The 13,263-nt window shown below is 36.5% G+C and overlaps 1 protein-coding gene across 10 annotated transcripts in view; it reads left to right on the top strand.

The window, feature by feature from the left end:
* The window catches only part of RAPGEF2 (Rap guanine nucleotide exchange factor 2), a 194,014-nt gene that overhangs the window by 150,812 nt on the left and 29,939 nt on the right, over positions 1-13,263 (top strand). For all 10 annotated transcript variants that reach the window (XM_069786196.1, XM_069786180.1, XM_069786188.1 and 7 more), the window contains 8 exons: positions 3,777-3,954; positions 5,677-5,813; positions 6,381-6,539; positions 8,265-8,417; positions 8,784-8,948; positions 11,973-12,080; positions 12,172-12,375; positions 12,485-12,593. In XM_069786196.1, the coding sequence (XP_069642297.1) occupies positions 3,777-3,954; positions 5,677-5,813; positions 6,381-6,539; positions 8,265-8,417; positions 8,784-8,948; positions 11,973-12,080; positions 12,172-12,375; positions 12,485-12,593 (1,213 nt within the window). The remainder of the gene's footprint in view (positions 1-3,776; positions 3,955-5,676; positions 5,814-6,380; positions 6,540-8,264; positions 8,418-8,783; positions 8,949-11,972; positions 12,081-12,171; positions 12,376-12,484; positions 12,594-13,263) is intronic.

A 13,263-nucleotide genomic window follows, 5' to 3' on the forward strand; every position in this document is an offset into this window, starting at 1 on the left:
GGTACAGATCTGTTGGATAAGCCAACATCCTCCTTGGTGTCTTCTGATCTTTTTCTCAACAGATACCCAAAAATTGGTTGGAGAAGGAAATGAGGCAGTAAAGGAGGTCACCTTCTTTAGCTGTTCATGTAGTCTTACCACCTCTCTCATTATGTCAGTGTTCATGATGCCTCCAAAAAATGAAAGACTAGTAAAGTTAGGCTTAATCAGTTTCCTCTCATACCAGTCTAAAGGGACTAACAGGGTCTTCCATTTCCCCAGTCTGCCCAGTTTGACCTAAGGGAATGATAGATTTTTGCTGGTTTTTTTTTTCCCCCCTCCTACCATCAGTCAAGGAGCCAAAGGCTAACTGAGAAAACTTACAGAAGGCTCCTTTACTTTCCATCTTTTCCTAGTTATTTCATGGTATTTGTTTAATTAGCCATTATTACTCAAATCTAGAAGTGACTGTGGTCTTGGAGATCCTTAGCAGTTGGAACAAACACTTTTGTATTACTACAATACTAGCCTTAATAAGACACTGCTTAAAGTTGGGCAGGTCACCTTAGGTACCATATGTGAAATAACTCTTCAACTCAGGCTTGAAAATGTCTGTCTTAAGTCTTCTGACTTTCTTGTTGGTGATGTGACAAATAAAATATTAGGCTGTCATGCGATTCCTTTGAAACTTCAGCAAATTTTTCATGGCATCTTTCCAACTGTGAAGAAAATTTTCATTGCAACTCGTATTCAGACTTTGGAGAGACATTGTTTTGTACTCCAAGCTGCAAGCAGCATTTTTCTTACATGCAGTCTCTTTAGATTTATTTAAGTGAAGCTAATTTCTCTTATTAACCAAGAAACAAAGGACAAAATGCATTTGTGAAAGCACTGATTTCCAAGGTGTTCTTCATCCTTGATTAAATGCCTTGGGAAGCTCTAAGCCTCATGATTGACTGTAGTACAAATTCTGTCAGGTATTCATCTTGTGTTCTGGATTTTCTCATCGTGAGGTTTATAAGGAAGCCTCTGTCCTCAAAGGAGCTAATCGAGGTTTTCCCTTCAGTCTTACACAAATGCATGGCTGTTGCTTCATAACTAAGGGTTCCTGTGTGAACGTGCTTGATTTTTCTAACACGTGAGGGGTACAAAAGTATTCGAAGTTGAAGTTTAATGTGTCAGCAAGAGAACTGTGAGTGCTTAACGTCATACTTGATGCTACAAAGCCTAAAGAAGCTATTTGCGATGTTCTGTAGATAAATTGGTGTGTGCTTTTAACATGAAGACAGATCCAATTATTCTTAATAATGTAACAAAATTCATGCAAAACTTTTTGCACGTATAAACTCAGAAGGAGTCCCTGTGGGATGAATTGTTTGATTCTTTACTACTGTGAATGTATATTGCATCCTTTGCTAACTTTTGCATAATCATATCTTTTTCAGAAAATTGCTTGGAGAAAAGGTTTTTCTTTTTCTTTTCTTTTTTTTTTTTTCCTCAAAAGATACAGTTTATTTTTGAAGGTTAAAGTTAAATTAATAAATTTTCTTGTTACTCTGTGGAATGTTGCATTCAATTCTGAGCTTTGTTGCAGTGGTTTATATTTTTGGATAACTAGTAAGTTAGAAATAGTTGCTTTAACATTCAGATTTCTACCAATGACTTCAGTTGTCAGAAAGATTTAATTAGCTCTGTAAAAAGCGATCATCTTCAGGAAGTAGTTGTAACCTTCAGTTGTAATTTTTAAAGTATATTCTGAATACATAATTGCATTTAATTTGTGTGAGAATTTTTTTAAAACAGCATCAACTTTTCTTGATAATAGAGCTTTGACTTCTGTTTTTGGTTTATTGTTTTAAGACAGTCAACTTGTCTTTTAATAATCAGTTTTGTAGAATATGTCTAATTTTCTCATGTATGTTAGCATTGTGTGACTAAATTTAGTTCTGCATTCATCTTATGCGTTTTTGAGAGCTTATTCTAGGCAGGTAGGAGGGGTGCTCATTAGTAATGGGAAGGTCTGCAAAATTGACTCGTGAATTAGTCAGTCCTACTGTCACTGGCATTGTCACTGTTGGAGACTTCTGATTCTGACAGATTGGTGTCATAAGCTGTGTGTCTACTGACTCATCGTCACTAATTTTTCCAACAGTCGCTTTTGATGAAGGCTATTTTGTAGAAGTAGTTAGAGCAACTGTTTCAAATATATCATAGAGAACATGCATGTCAAGCACAGTAAGACTGCTAATGAAAATACTACTATCAGTGCTATCAGTTTTGTGATTTGTTTGCATGCCTGTATACCATCCTTCTTTACCCTGCTTAAGAAATACTCAGAATTTTTTCTTAAAAAAACTCCACCCCCAAAACCAAATCCCCAAACCCCCAAAAAAACCCAAAACACAAAGTGAGAATAATTTGGATACTGTGTAGTTGCTGTTATGCTTTTTATATTAACAAGACCCTGTTACAAAGCTTGTGTTGTATTGTAGGACAGAAGCATTTAAGAATATCACTAGCTGCCCTGATCTGTCTCCAGCCATATGCTACCATTCGTAAGGTGGCTGTGTATAATGGCATTAAAGTAACAGATGTCAGCCACAGCTAGTGAGGCACAAATAGGGAAGATGATTCTATGAAAATACCAATGTAATTTGTCTTAACCTTCTCTGTGTGTGGAGGGTTGACCTAGTTTGGGGTGTTTCTTTTTTTAACCAGTGTGAGGGGCAGATCAATAAAACAGGCTTTAGTAGCTGTGTTTTGCCCCATGTAGTATTTTTAAAGTAGACGTGAATGCACTGTGTGTTTCCAGAGTCTCAGAAACAAACCATCCCTGTAAGGGGTGTGAAACTTGATTTCTCAAGCCATGGCTTAAAACTTGCTCGTTAGAAGCTTGCATTTCCTTAAAAATTGTCGTAGCTGAGCCTTGGCTGCTGCCATGGTAGTAAATCAGGTTCTGAGAAAAAGAAGCTTTATCAGCTGTGACAGACAAATGTTTGTGGGATTTATTAAGTGTTTGGGCTTAAAACTGAATCATTAAAATGTATTTACCTTTGGGTGCTATGCTAACGACCTCAGGCTATATATGGACTATGTTCTCCTTCATTTTAATACAGTTTAAAGGAGGTTATGTTTGGCAGGTATTCTGTGTAGTCCATCTGTGGTGTTTAAGCAGTGACTTCGCATTTTTTCTGCATTTGTAAATTCTTATATATTTTATCAGCAAATGAAAGCCATATTTAACTATGTTGAACTGGAATTGTAAAAGAGAAATATAGTCCTAGGTTACTGGGAGATAGCTAAATTCCTGTAGTGTTTTGATGCTGTACTTATTTCCCCAAACTGTCTACTTAAAATGACATTGTATTTCTAAGCGTCTGAAAATGTAAAGTTGGGGCAGGAACAGAAACTGTTTTAAATGAACTGTTCATTTTAAAAAAATATGTTCAGCTAATATTCCAAGAAATTGTTCCTTGAAATACAACTGCCTTCAATTCCCCCCAGACCTACTGATTAAATAATGTTTATTGAATCCTGTTTGTGTGGCTGATTGAAACAAGTGTTAAAAGCCCTGTTTAAACAGTGGGTTTGGGTTGATTAATTGTTAGTTGTTTCAAAAAGATACGTAAATAAAAAAGCAATATAAAAAATAGAGTGAATTTATGATTCATCTGTTAGGTGATAGAATTCATTTGTGTACATTTGACTACAAAACTGTAGCAGTGAATAACACATTTGAATGTTTTCTTTTTGTTTGTTTGTTGTGTTTTTTTTTAATTGTTGATACATGAATTTAGGCTACAGAAAGTGAGGCTGGTGATATGGATCTTAGTGGGTTGCCAGAGACAGCAGTGGATTCTGAGGATGATGATGATGAAGAAGACATTGAAAGGGCATCGGATCCTTTGATGAGTAGGGATATTGTTAGAGACTGCTTGGAGAAAGATCCAATAGACAGAACAGATGATGACATTGGTAAGTATTGCAATGTAGTAAAATACTGTCAAACTTGTTCTCCTTCATCAAAAGTATATTCCTTTTTGAGCTTGAGGTTTTATTTTCATCATTGGCTTTTGTAGTTGGTAAGTTCAGTGCTTATTCTGTAAGGTGATTCATAAATTCAGCCAGTGAATGAGTACAACCACAGAAGAGGAGGAAAACACACATAATATGGGTGAAAACTATTAGTTTCTGGCCCTTTGTATCTCAAGCTTCAACTTCTAATTGATATCAGAACTGGTTTATGAAGCAAACATCATTGTGTACTGTCATTACAGACAGAACCTTGGCAAAGTCGTCAATGTTAACACTGGATGCTTATCACATTAAATTTTTTAATTGTAAGTTGTGACATTGTGTCTGGTCTTAACCAAAGATATACATTTGTGTTAAACATTGGAGCTGTTAAGACCTTTACGTAAATGTGCTTCTAATCAAACTAATTTGCTCTGTTAACGTACAGGTTAATGCATCGAAAGCAAAACAGAACTAGAATTCAAATTCTTACAATTTGTAATCTAATCTGTTTCACTGGCTGAGTTTTAATTTTTTTCTTTTATCAAAGTATGACTAAATGATGTTTAAGGTTGATTATCAGATGATTAAGGGACTGGAGCATCTTTTATATGATGAAGGTCTAAGAGAGCTGGGACTGTTCAGCCTGGAGAAGAGAAGGCTCAGGGGGATCTCATCAATGTGTACAAATACCTGGTGGAAATGTGTAAAGAAGACAGAGCCAGGGTCTTCTCACTGGTGCCCAGTGAGAGGACCAGAGGTAATGGGCACAAACTTAAACACAGGAGGCTCTGTCTGACCACCAGGAAACACTTTTTTTTTTTTACTGTGACAGAGCACTGCACAGGTTGCAGTCCTGGGCAATTGGCTGTACGTGGCCCTGCTTGAGTAGGTGGGTTTGACCAGATGACTTCCAAAGGTCCCTTCCAACCTTGAACCATTCAGTGATTCTGAGTAAATAAAAATTTAGGAAAAAGATGGGGTCCTACTGACTACTTTCAGTAGGTTTTTAGACCAAACTGAATGCAAAAATGTCTAGCACTTACAGAATATAATCCTTCAGCTGGACTACTAAGAAAAATTGAGTTCTGTAGTTATGAACAATGTAAAAAGTGAAAATACGGGAGAAGTTCACTGTTGAGTACAAGAGCAACTCCAGTCCATGTAGAAGACAGAGCAGCAGTAGTCACCTTTAAGGCAGTAATCCTGTCTGGTCCATCCAAGGGGAGCTTTGTGAATGTGCCAGATGATGGCCAAGTACAATTTACTGTTAAGTTTAGCCTAGGAAGGGATGGCTTTACCAATGAACTTTCTCAGTTTTGTGAAATTTCCCTTCTTAAAGTCTTGCTGTGTTTTCTGTAGGCCTGTCATAGTCTTAAGGGAGTAATACTGGCTGGAGTATTACAAATATCATTGGTTGTATTCAGAGCTCTCGGTTACATTACAGTTCTTCCATTATGCTGACTTTTACTTCGCAGGGCTTCTATTGATGATATGACCAGCCAGTCTGTGTCTACAAAATACCCAGTAATTACAACAGGCCACTGTACATAATTTATTAGTATACAGAAATGATTGTGCAGCATTTTAGCTTAAGTAGCCTCAGGCATCTTGCTGAAGAACTGTCTTTACTGTGTTTTATTGTTTTGACATGCACGACTCAGTGGGCTTTTTCTCCTTCAGAACAACTACTGGAATTCATGCATCAATTGCCTGCTTTCGCCAACATGACAATGTCAGTGAGGAGGGAGCTCTGTGCTGTAATGGTGTTTGCAGTTGTGGAGAGAGCAGGAACTATTGTACTGAACGATGGGGAAGAGGTCAGTAGAAGTTACTTTGGACTCTCCTATTATACCAGACATCCCAGATTCCACAGGGTTAAGGTCCTTTTTTGTTGCTTAGAAATTAAAAAAGAAAAAATAACTTTGAGCAGGTGAATTATGCCTCTTTTCGTTCTGTAATAGTTTGAAAGCTTTTGCTTAAGTACTTGCACAACATTTCTTATGCAATGAAAGCATAAGAAAATACTCTTTGTAATGTACAAAATACTTCCTGCCTATTGGAGCTGATTCGGGGAGTTCATTTCGGTGTTTAAGTGGTGCTTTAAAACCACCTTTTTTGTTTGTTGGTTTGGGTTTTTTTAATTTTCTTTTTTTTTTTTTTTACATTCTTACATAAACTCTTAACATTAAAGTTAAACATAGGATTCTGGTTTTCTTGAGCTGGAAGTAGCTGCACAGTTAAAGTAAACTAGCTTATAGATGTTTTTAACAGGTGCTAAAAATAACTTTTCCTTTGGAAGAATAGTAAGGATTGTACCTATATAGTATGATATTACAGTGTTAAGTGATACAGTCTTCATGTATCCTGCAACATTTGATTTGTAGCTGGATTCCTGGTCAGTCATTTTGAATGGCTCTGTGGAGGTGACGTACCCTGATGGAAGAACAGAGATACTCTGCATGGGGAACAGTTTTGGTGTTTCTCCTACCATGGAAAAGGAGTATATGAAAGGAGTGATGAGAACCAAAGTGGATGACTGCCAGGTAGAGTGTCGGACTGTAATACATGCAAAATCACATACATATAGGTGTAATGCAACTCGATAGCCAGGCATGGTTTTACTTAAAACTGAATATATGTAAAATCTCCAGTGTGTTACCCTGTAAAACTGAATATATGTAAAATCTCCAGTGTGTAACCCTGTACAGTAGTTGGGAAATAATGGTTTCTGCATACCCACAGTCTGGGAAATTGAATTCTCTTCATCTGGATAGGGATCATTTTAGATGAAGAGGTTTATCTACAGGCTTTCCCCAGAACTTGAGGCCCAGTAGCCTGTTGCATACATCCGTTGCTTCAAACTTTCCCTTAGTAGGATCTTGAGGTCCATTAGCCTTTACAGGCTCTCCTACAGGTAACAGCCATTCTTCCTTACTCGACTCAGCTACTGAATCTTAAAGTAATACAAGCTGTCTCTCCCATGGTTTGAGTGGAAAATCTTCTAGTTTCAGCTAACCTGGCCTTTCAAGGAAAATGCCTTGATGTTTGCTATAACACAAGCAGTCAGATGTAAGCAATGGTTCTCATAGAGTAACATTACTAGCCTAATCTGGATATATGGTTGCTGTTTGCTTATTCCCATCCAGAAAATAACAGCCAAGCCCTGGGTGAATTAAGCATTTTGCTTGGTCCTGATGGCTAATTAGCTTCCAGTAGATGCCCTTTGAAATGGGTGTAAATGGAGTCACCTGGTTTAGTTTGCCCTTCTGACTTCCAAGAAGTGCATAAATGATATTGTGTTAGGATAATGTTTTGCAACAAATCCAAACTGTGGGACTTCTGTTTCAGCTACTACTAGCTGCTGGAAATAGAAAAGGTATGTAAATGAATTATAAAGAGTGCAGGAGAAAATACTATCTCTGTGAATCTCATGCCTTTGTCCTAAGTATGTCCACGATTTAACAACCTTTCAGTTAGAAGAAACACTGTTATTTCCTTTCAGTTAAAAACCCAAGTTCATATAAGAAGACAGTTTAATCTTGTCCCCCAAAAGAAACAAAGGTATAAAACTTGTACCAAGTTACAGAAGGCAATTCATAGTGTGTACAGTATTTTCTTTTTCTAAGTTGTAGTGGGTGGTCTTATATTTGCATACTGTAGGTGCTAGGGATATTCTTCAGATATTTATTCTTGCACTTATTCTTGGTTGAGCAGATGACCATAGAAAATATTTTTCCTGCTGTATGCTTTAATCCAGAAGTAATTTGTTTCTGTGTGCCTGCATTCATGTAATTGAATAAATGTTAGTTTTCTTAATGATTGACTTTATTAATAATAGCTATGAAAAATGAAAATTATTTACAGTAGCAATAGGCACAAAAAATAAAAGCTAGGTTTTCCCTTCAATCTCTTAACCCTTCTAAGTACCACGCAAAAGCTTGCATGGGAGAAAAAATACCAGCTACTAGAATAGTGAGCTTCATCTCCAGTAGAGGGGATATCAGAGCAGCTAAAAAAAATGGCTAATAATGCTAAATCATTTTGCTCTAAGGAATCTTGGTCTCCTCTAACTGCAAGGTTGTAGTGGAAATACTGTGCTTGTGTATTCATCTGCTTACTACAGCTGAACTGCTGGAAAGACAAATTTAGCTCATTGCAGGTTGGGAAATTGCTTTATCTTCTCTGTTAATGGAGTACTTGCATCTTAAGTCTAAATGCTTTTCTGAAGATTTTACCTTTTAATACTGGTGCGCAATGATTCTTTCCAGTTTGTTTGTATAGCCCAGCAAGATTATTGCCGCATCCTCAATCAAGTAGAAAAGAACATGCAGAAGGTAGAAGAGGAAGGGGAGATTGTGATGGTGAAGGAGCACAGGGAGCTTGATCGCACTGGAACAAGAAAAGGTCACATTGTCATCAAGGTAAAAGCAAAAGAGGGCATGTCTTGCAAAAGTCCGTGTTCTATAAACTTTTTAACTTGTCAAGTTAGGTCCAGGGTTAGTTGAGATGTATATTATAAAAATATATATTTAAAAATACAGTTAATATTTCTAGTTTTTCTCTTTATAATTATGCACATTGATAACTAGGTGATTTCTACAGAAATGAATTGCATATGTTTTTTACATTTCTTATCACAATGATTAAGCTGTTATTTTTGCTTAGCTCATCGGTCAATAGATGCCAGTATTCTTTCTTGTGTAGAGCATCTTCAGTATGTTACGAGAAAACAAATTTGCATTTATTGAAAACCTGTTTTAATAACTAAGATTATTTTTTTTTAATAGGGAACAGCTGAAAGGTTAACAATGCATTTGGTGGAAGAGCACTCTGTGGTAGACCCAACATTTATAGAGGACTTCCTGTTGACATATCGGACCTTTCTTTCCAGCCCGATGGAAGTGGGCAAGAAGTTGTTGGAGTGGTTCAATGACCCCAGCCTCAGGGATAAGGTTAAAATCCCCTGATTTACATACTTGTTACCATTTGGATTGAAATATAAGCTATTAAAAATAATGTATGTTTTAGAGAGAATGACTAAACTGAATAAGACACAAATAGCTGGTGACATATTTTAATGGCAGAATATATGGATAACACTAAGAAATTTTTTTCTTTATTTTATTTAAGTATTAATGTGCTCAGGAAAGGTAAATTAGCCATGTTTTACCTTGCTGTGTTTTTACAACATAACTTAGTTACTTGCAAGTATAAGGAAAGCTTTTTCCCAATAATCAGTGGGTTTTTTTCATATAATTCAATAGAATTCTATTGTGTCTCGAAACCTGAGTGTATAACTAAGTTCTGTGTTTTCCATGCATAATACTAGTTAACACAACTTGGCAAATATTTTGTGATAATTTGTTTTTATATAAAAAAGAGACTAGAAAATACAGCTGTTGTTAAGAATCTGTTGAGCCTTACACAGTATTAAAACAAAAACCAACCCAAACAGAAGAAAGCAATCAAACATCCTCTTCCCTAAACAAAACTGCCATGATGGAAGAATAAGACCCTGCATATCCTGTTTTGGCACACTGTCTATTTAGGCTATACTGTGCTTCACACTGTAATGCTTTATTTTCACTTGTATACAACTCTCTCATATGTAAAAAAACTACGAAAAATTTCCAGATTTTTTTTTCAAATTTGAAACCAAGGGAATTATATCAACAAGGTTAAAGAGAAATTCAGTTTTCAACTTTTATTTAAATCTGGGTATTTCTTCTAGAAATGCTAGCATATCTGTGCCTTGGAGGAAGGATCTTACATTTGGCAGAGAAGATAGGCTTTGCAGCTAATATTGTTTAGCATAGGCTTGTTACAGCTTCTGAGATATAATATTGGAGTTCATCTTTAAACTTATTTTTCCTGTCCTACAATGGATAATCCCCTCAGCCTCTGTAAAAGCATGAGCCAGCACAGTGGCTGGTATCACATCTGAAAACAGAGCAATTCTTTGTTCTGCCATCTCAGTAACAACCCCTTCTGACATCCAGTAGCCCCGACAGAAAGGCAAGAGTCAGAGAACAGCTTGGGACAAGTGGAGATAAGCAAGTGAGGAACAAGGAATTGGGAAGATTTTGGCTGTTTTGTATTAGGGGCTGATAGGCAGTGAGGAGAGGGAAAAGGCTGAGTAAAACTTCCTGAGGATGATCAGTACTCAGTAGTAATCAGACTGGGACATTTGAGATCCAACCTTACTGATGATTTTGCCCAGCAGCAGGGTACTTGATTTTACAGCTTTAATCCTCTTTTAATGCTGTTCCTGGTTGTGATACAAATAATGGCATTCCTTTGGAAATCACCATTCAACCCTTTCCAGTGCAGTGTCATTTGGGTGTACTTTAGTAAGTCCCAATTTTGAAAGCAGCATTGATACTGAAGCTATCACTGTAGTGATTTAAAATATATTACGTGGTACGGCTTGCAACTTCCCAGCCAGTTTTAAAAATCTGCAATTAGCCTAAATTTAACAAGACGTTGCCTGGATCTTCCAATGTCATCCACATTAATGAAAAACACCACAGATGTTTAACAGAAAGGAAGTTAATCTTCAATTTCAGGGTGGAAAAATCTCATATATGTCAGAAATGCTACCCCTAGCTATATCCCTGTGCCTGGGAGCTGCAGCATGTAGTGCTGTACAGTTGCCTCCTGTTAAAAATCTTCTGAAGGAAGGACTTCTGAAATACTTGATTAGTTTGGTCATTAATTTTGGCAATTCTTCGGAATTCACTTGCTTTTCTGGGGTAAAAGGCAGACTACTTGGAAACTGTTCATGAGGGTGGCAGGGTTTGGTTTTGGGTGCCTGGTGTCAGACCTTTAGCAAAAGCAGCTGCAGAGATTTAGATTTTGTGCAGATGCAAAGAACGGACAGGGGTTAGCTTTAACTGATTAAAAATTGTATGAGATTTTGTTCTTAAGCTCTAGTTTTTTAAATGTTTAGAGGTTTTCCCCTACTAACTTACTTTCCTAGCATAACAGAGGAAATGCAGCTGTATTTTTAGAGATAACTTTGAGTGGCACAACTGTTTTGGATTCAGGAGCTTTTTTAAAATAGCATGAGTCTATATTAATTCCAGACATCAAACCTCTTTTGTTTTGTCAGGACAAGTGCTGCTGATGCTCTAGGTCAAATCACATACTAAGATAAAATTTTATAGTGGAAGCATATAGTTTTAAAACATGCAGCTCTGATTTGTGGCTTTACCTTCAATAATATTAATTGATAGTATTCCTTTAGGTTTTTTCCTAACAAATTGTAAAATACCAGCTAAGATCCTTCTGAACTTGATAATCATAGTTGTTTGGGGGGAGTAGAGGTAGAGAGAAGGGAGGAATAGTGCATGTATTCACTGTTAAAACCTTTCCTGCTTCTCACAATAGTTCCTTTTTCCTGCCTCTCTAAACATACAATAGCTCTTTTACACAGGTAAATGCCTAATTAAGTTAATGATGGCTTACCTAAAGATTTGTGAGATTCAAGAACCAGTATAAAGCAGTATCAGAAGCTTTATGATCATGTGCTTGAAGAATTAAGCAGATTTGGAAATGTACACGAACAGGAAATTGTTGTTTTAAGTCAGAAATGGATCTAACTCATTGCCTTGTACCTGTGTGCTCTATTCCCTACTCAATTGAATTTGACACAGCCACTCATTGCCTTGTACCTGTGTGCTCTATTCCCTACTCAGTTGAATTTGACACAGCCAGTGTTAATTTTCTAACTCAAGAGTATTCTTTATGAAATACAACATACAATTGCTTATACAAGTGAAAGCATTTTTAATACTTAATTCATTCTAACCTCCTGGTAAATGCATATTAGTAAAGCTAGGTTTGGGTGTACAGATATAATATTTAGGATTCCAGTGGAAATAAACAGGGTCTTTAAGGAGTAGTATTTTTAAAGGACTTACTAGTGATGTTCTGGGTGTTCCTGGAAAATATTTATATTATTGATTAATTTTCAGGTTACACGGGTAGTATTGTTGTGGGTGAACAATCACTTCAATGATTTTGAAGGAGATCCTGCTATGACTCGATTTTTGGAAGAATTTGAGAACAATTTGGAGAGGGAGGTAAGAGTGAGCATTTTTTCTGACAATTTAGGATGGCAGGGAGTAGCCAGGCTGTTGTTATATATAACTCATTACGCTTTTTCTCTTCTAGAAAATGGGTGGACATTTGAGGCTGTTAAATATTGCTTGTGCTGCTAAAGCTAAACGAAGATTGATAACCTTAACAAAGCCATCTCGAGAAGCCCCTTTGCCTTTTATCTTGCTGGGAGGGTCAGAAAAGGGATTTGGAATCTTTGTTGACAGTGTAGATTTTGGTAGCAAAGCCACAGAAGCAGGCTTGAAACGTGGAGACCAGGTATGTAATTTTAAAATGTCTTCCACCCCCACCCCCAGCTTTTTTTGTTTTTGTTTTGTTTCCTTTCTCTTTGCTAAATAAAAATGACATTACCTGTTGGTATTTTTAGATACTGGAAGTGAATGGTCAAAATTTTGAAAACATTCAGCTGTCAAAAGCCATGGAAATCCTTAGAAATAACACTCATCTGTCTATCACTGTGAAAACAAATTTATTTGGTAAGTTTGTGTGCACTTTTTGTTCTAATTTCTGTTCTAATTTATATGGAGTCTTAAATTTTTTTTTTTTAATAGTTTAAAATAGTTTTGTTTGAAACACCTCTGTACTGGGGAGAATAGAAAAAGGAAGCTTGCAGGTCCTAAAATACCTTAGTTCATAATTGCAGAGAAAATTTTCTGAACAGGGTCTTAAATGAAGTGACTTCACTCTCATAAGTGTATGTTTCTGAATTAAGAGGAACTATTGTGACCATTTAGCTCGAACTTATGAAAAGTGTTTGTACATGTAACATTTCGTCCTTTCTCAGGAAAGAAGCTTTTTTTGGAATTTCAGTTGATCAGTGTTCTTAATCTGTCTGCTAAATTTGCTCATCGTTTTTCAGTCCATGCCTACAATGAGTGCAACAAGGTTAATAAAAACTTTCTTGCCAGCTAGATGAAAACAGTTTCGCTACCCGCTGAATCCATTCTCTTCATTTCTCCCTCCAACAAGTACTAAAGCAGTGATAAAGGAGTCTTTAAGCAGCTCAGGACCTCAGTTAACATCACAAGTAATTAATAGTTTGTGGGTTTTGTTTGATTTTTTTACCACTGGATACTTGGATTATTTATATAATCTAGTGATGTGTTCCCCACGTATCTCTTCCCGGATCAGATTCTTCATCACAAA

Source organism: Haliaeetus albicilla, chromosome 1, assembly GCF_947461875.1.
Source record: "Haliaeetus albicilla chromosome 1, bHalAlb1.1, whole genome shotgun sequence".
Classification (NCBI taxonomy): Eukaryota; Metazoa; Chordata; class Aves; order Accipitriformes; family Accipitridae; genus Haliaeetus; species Haliaeetus albicilla.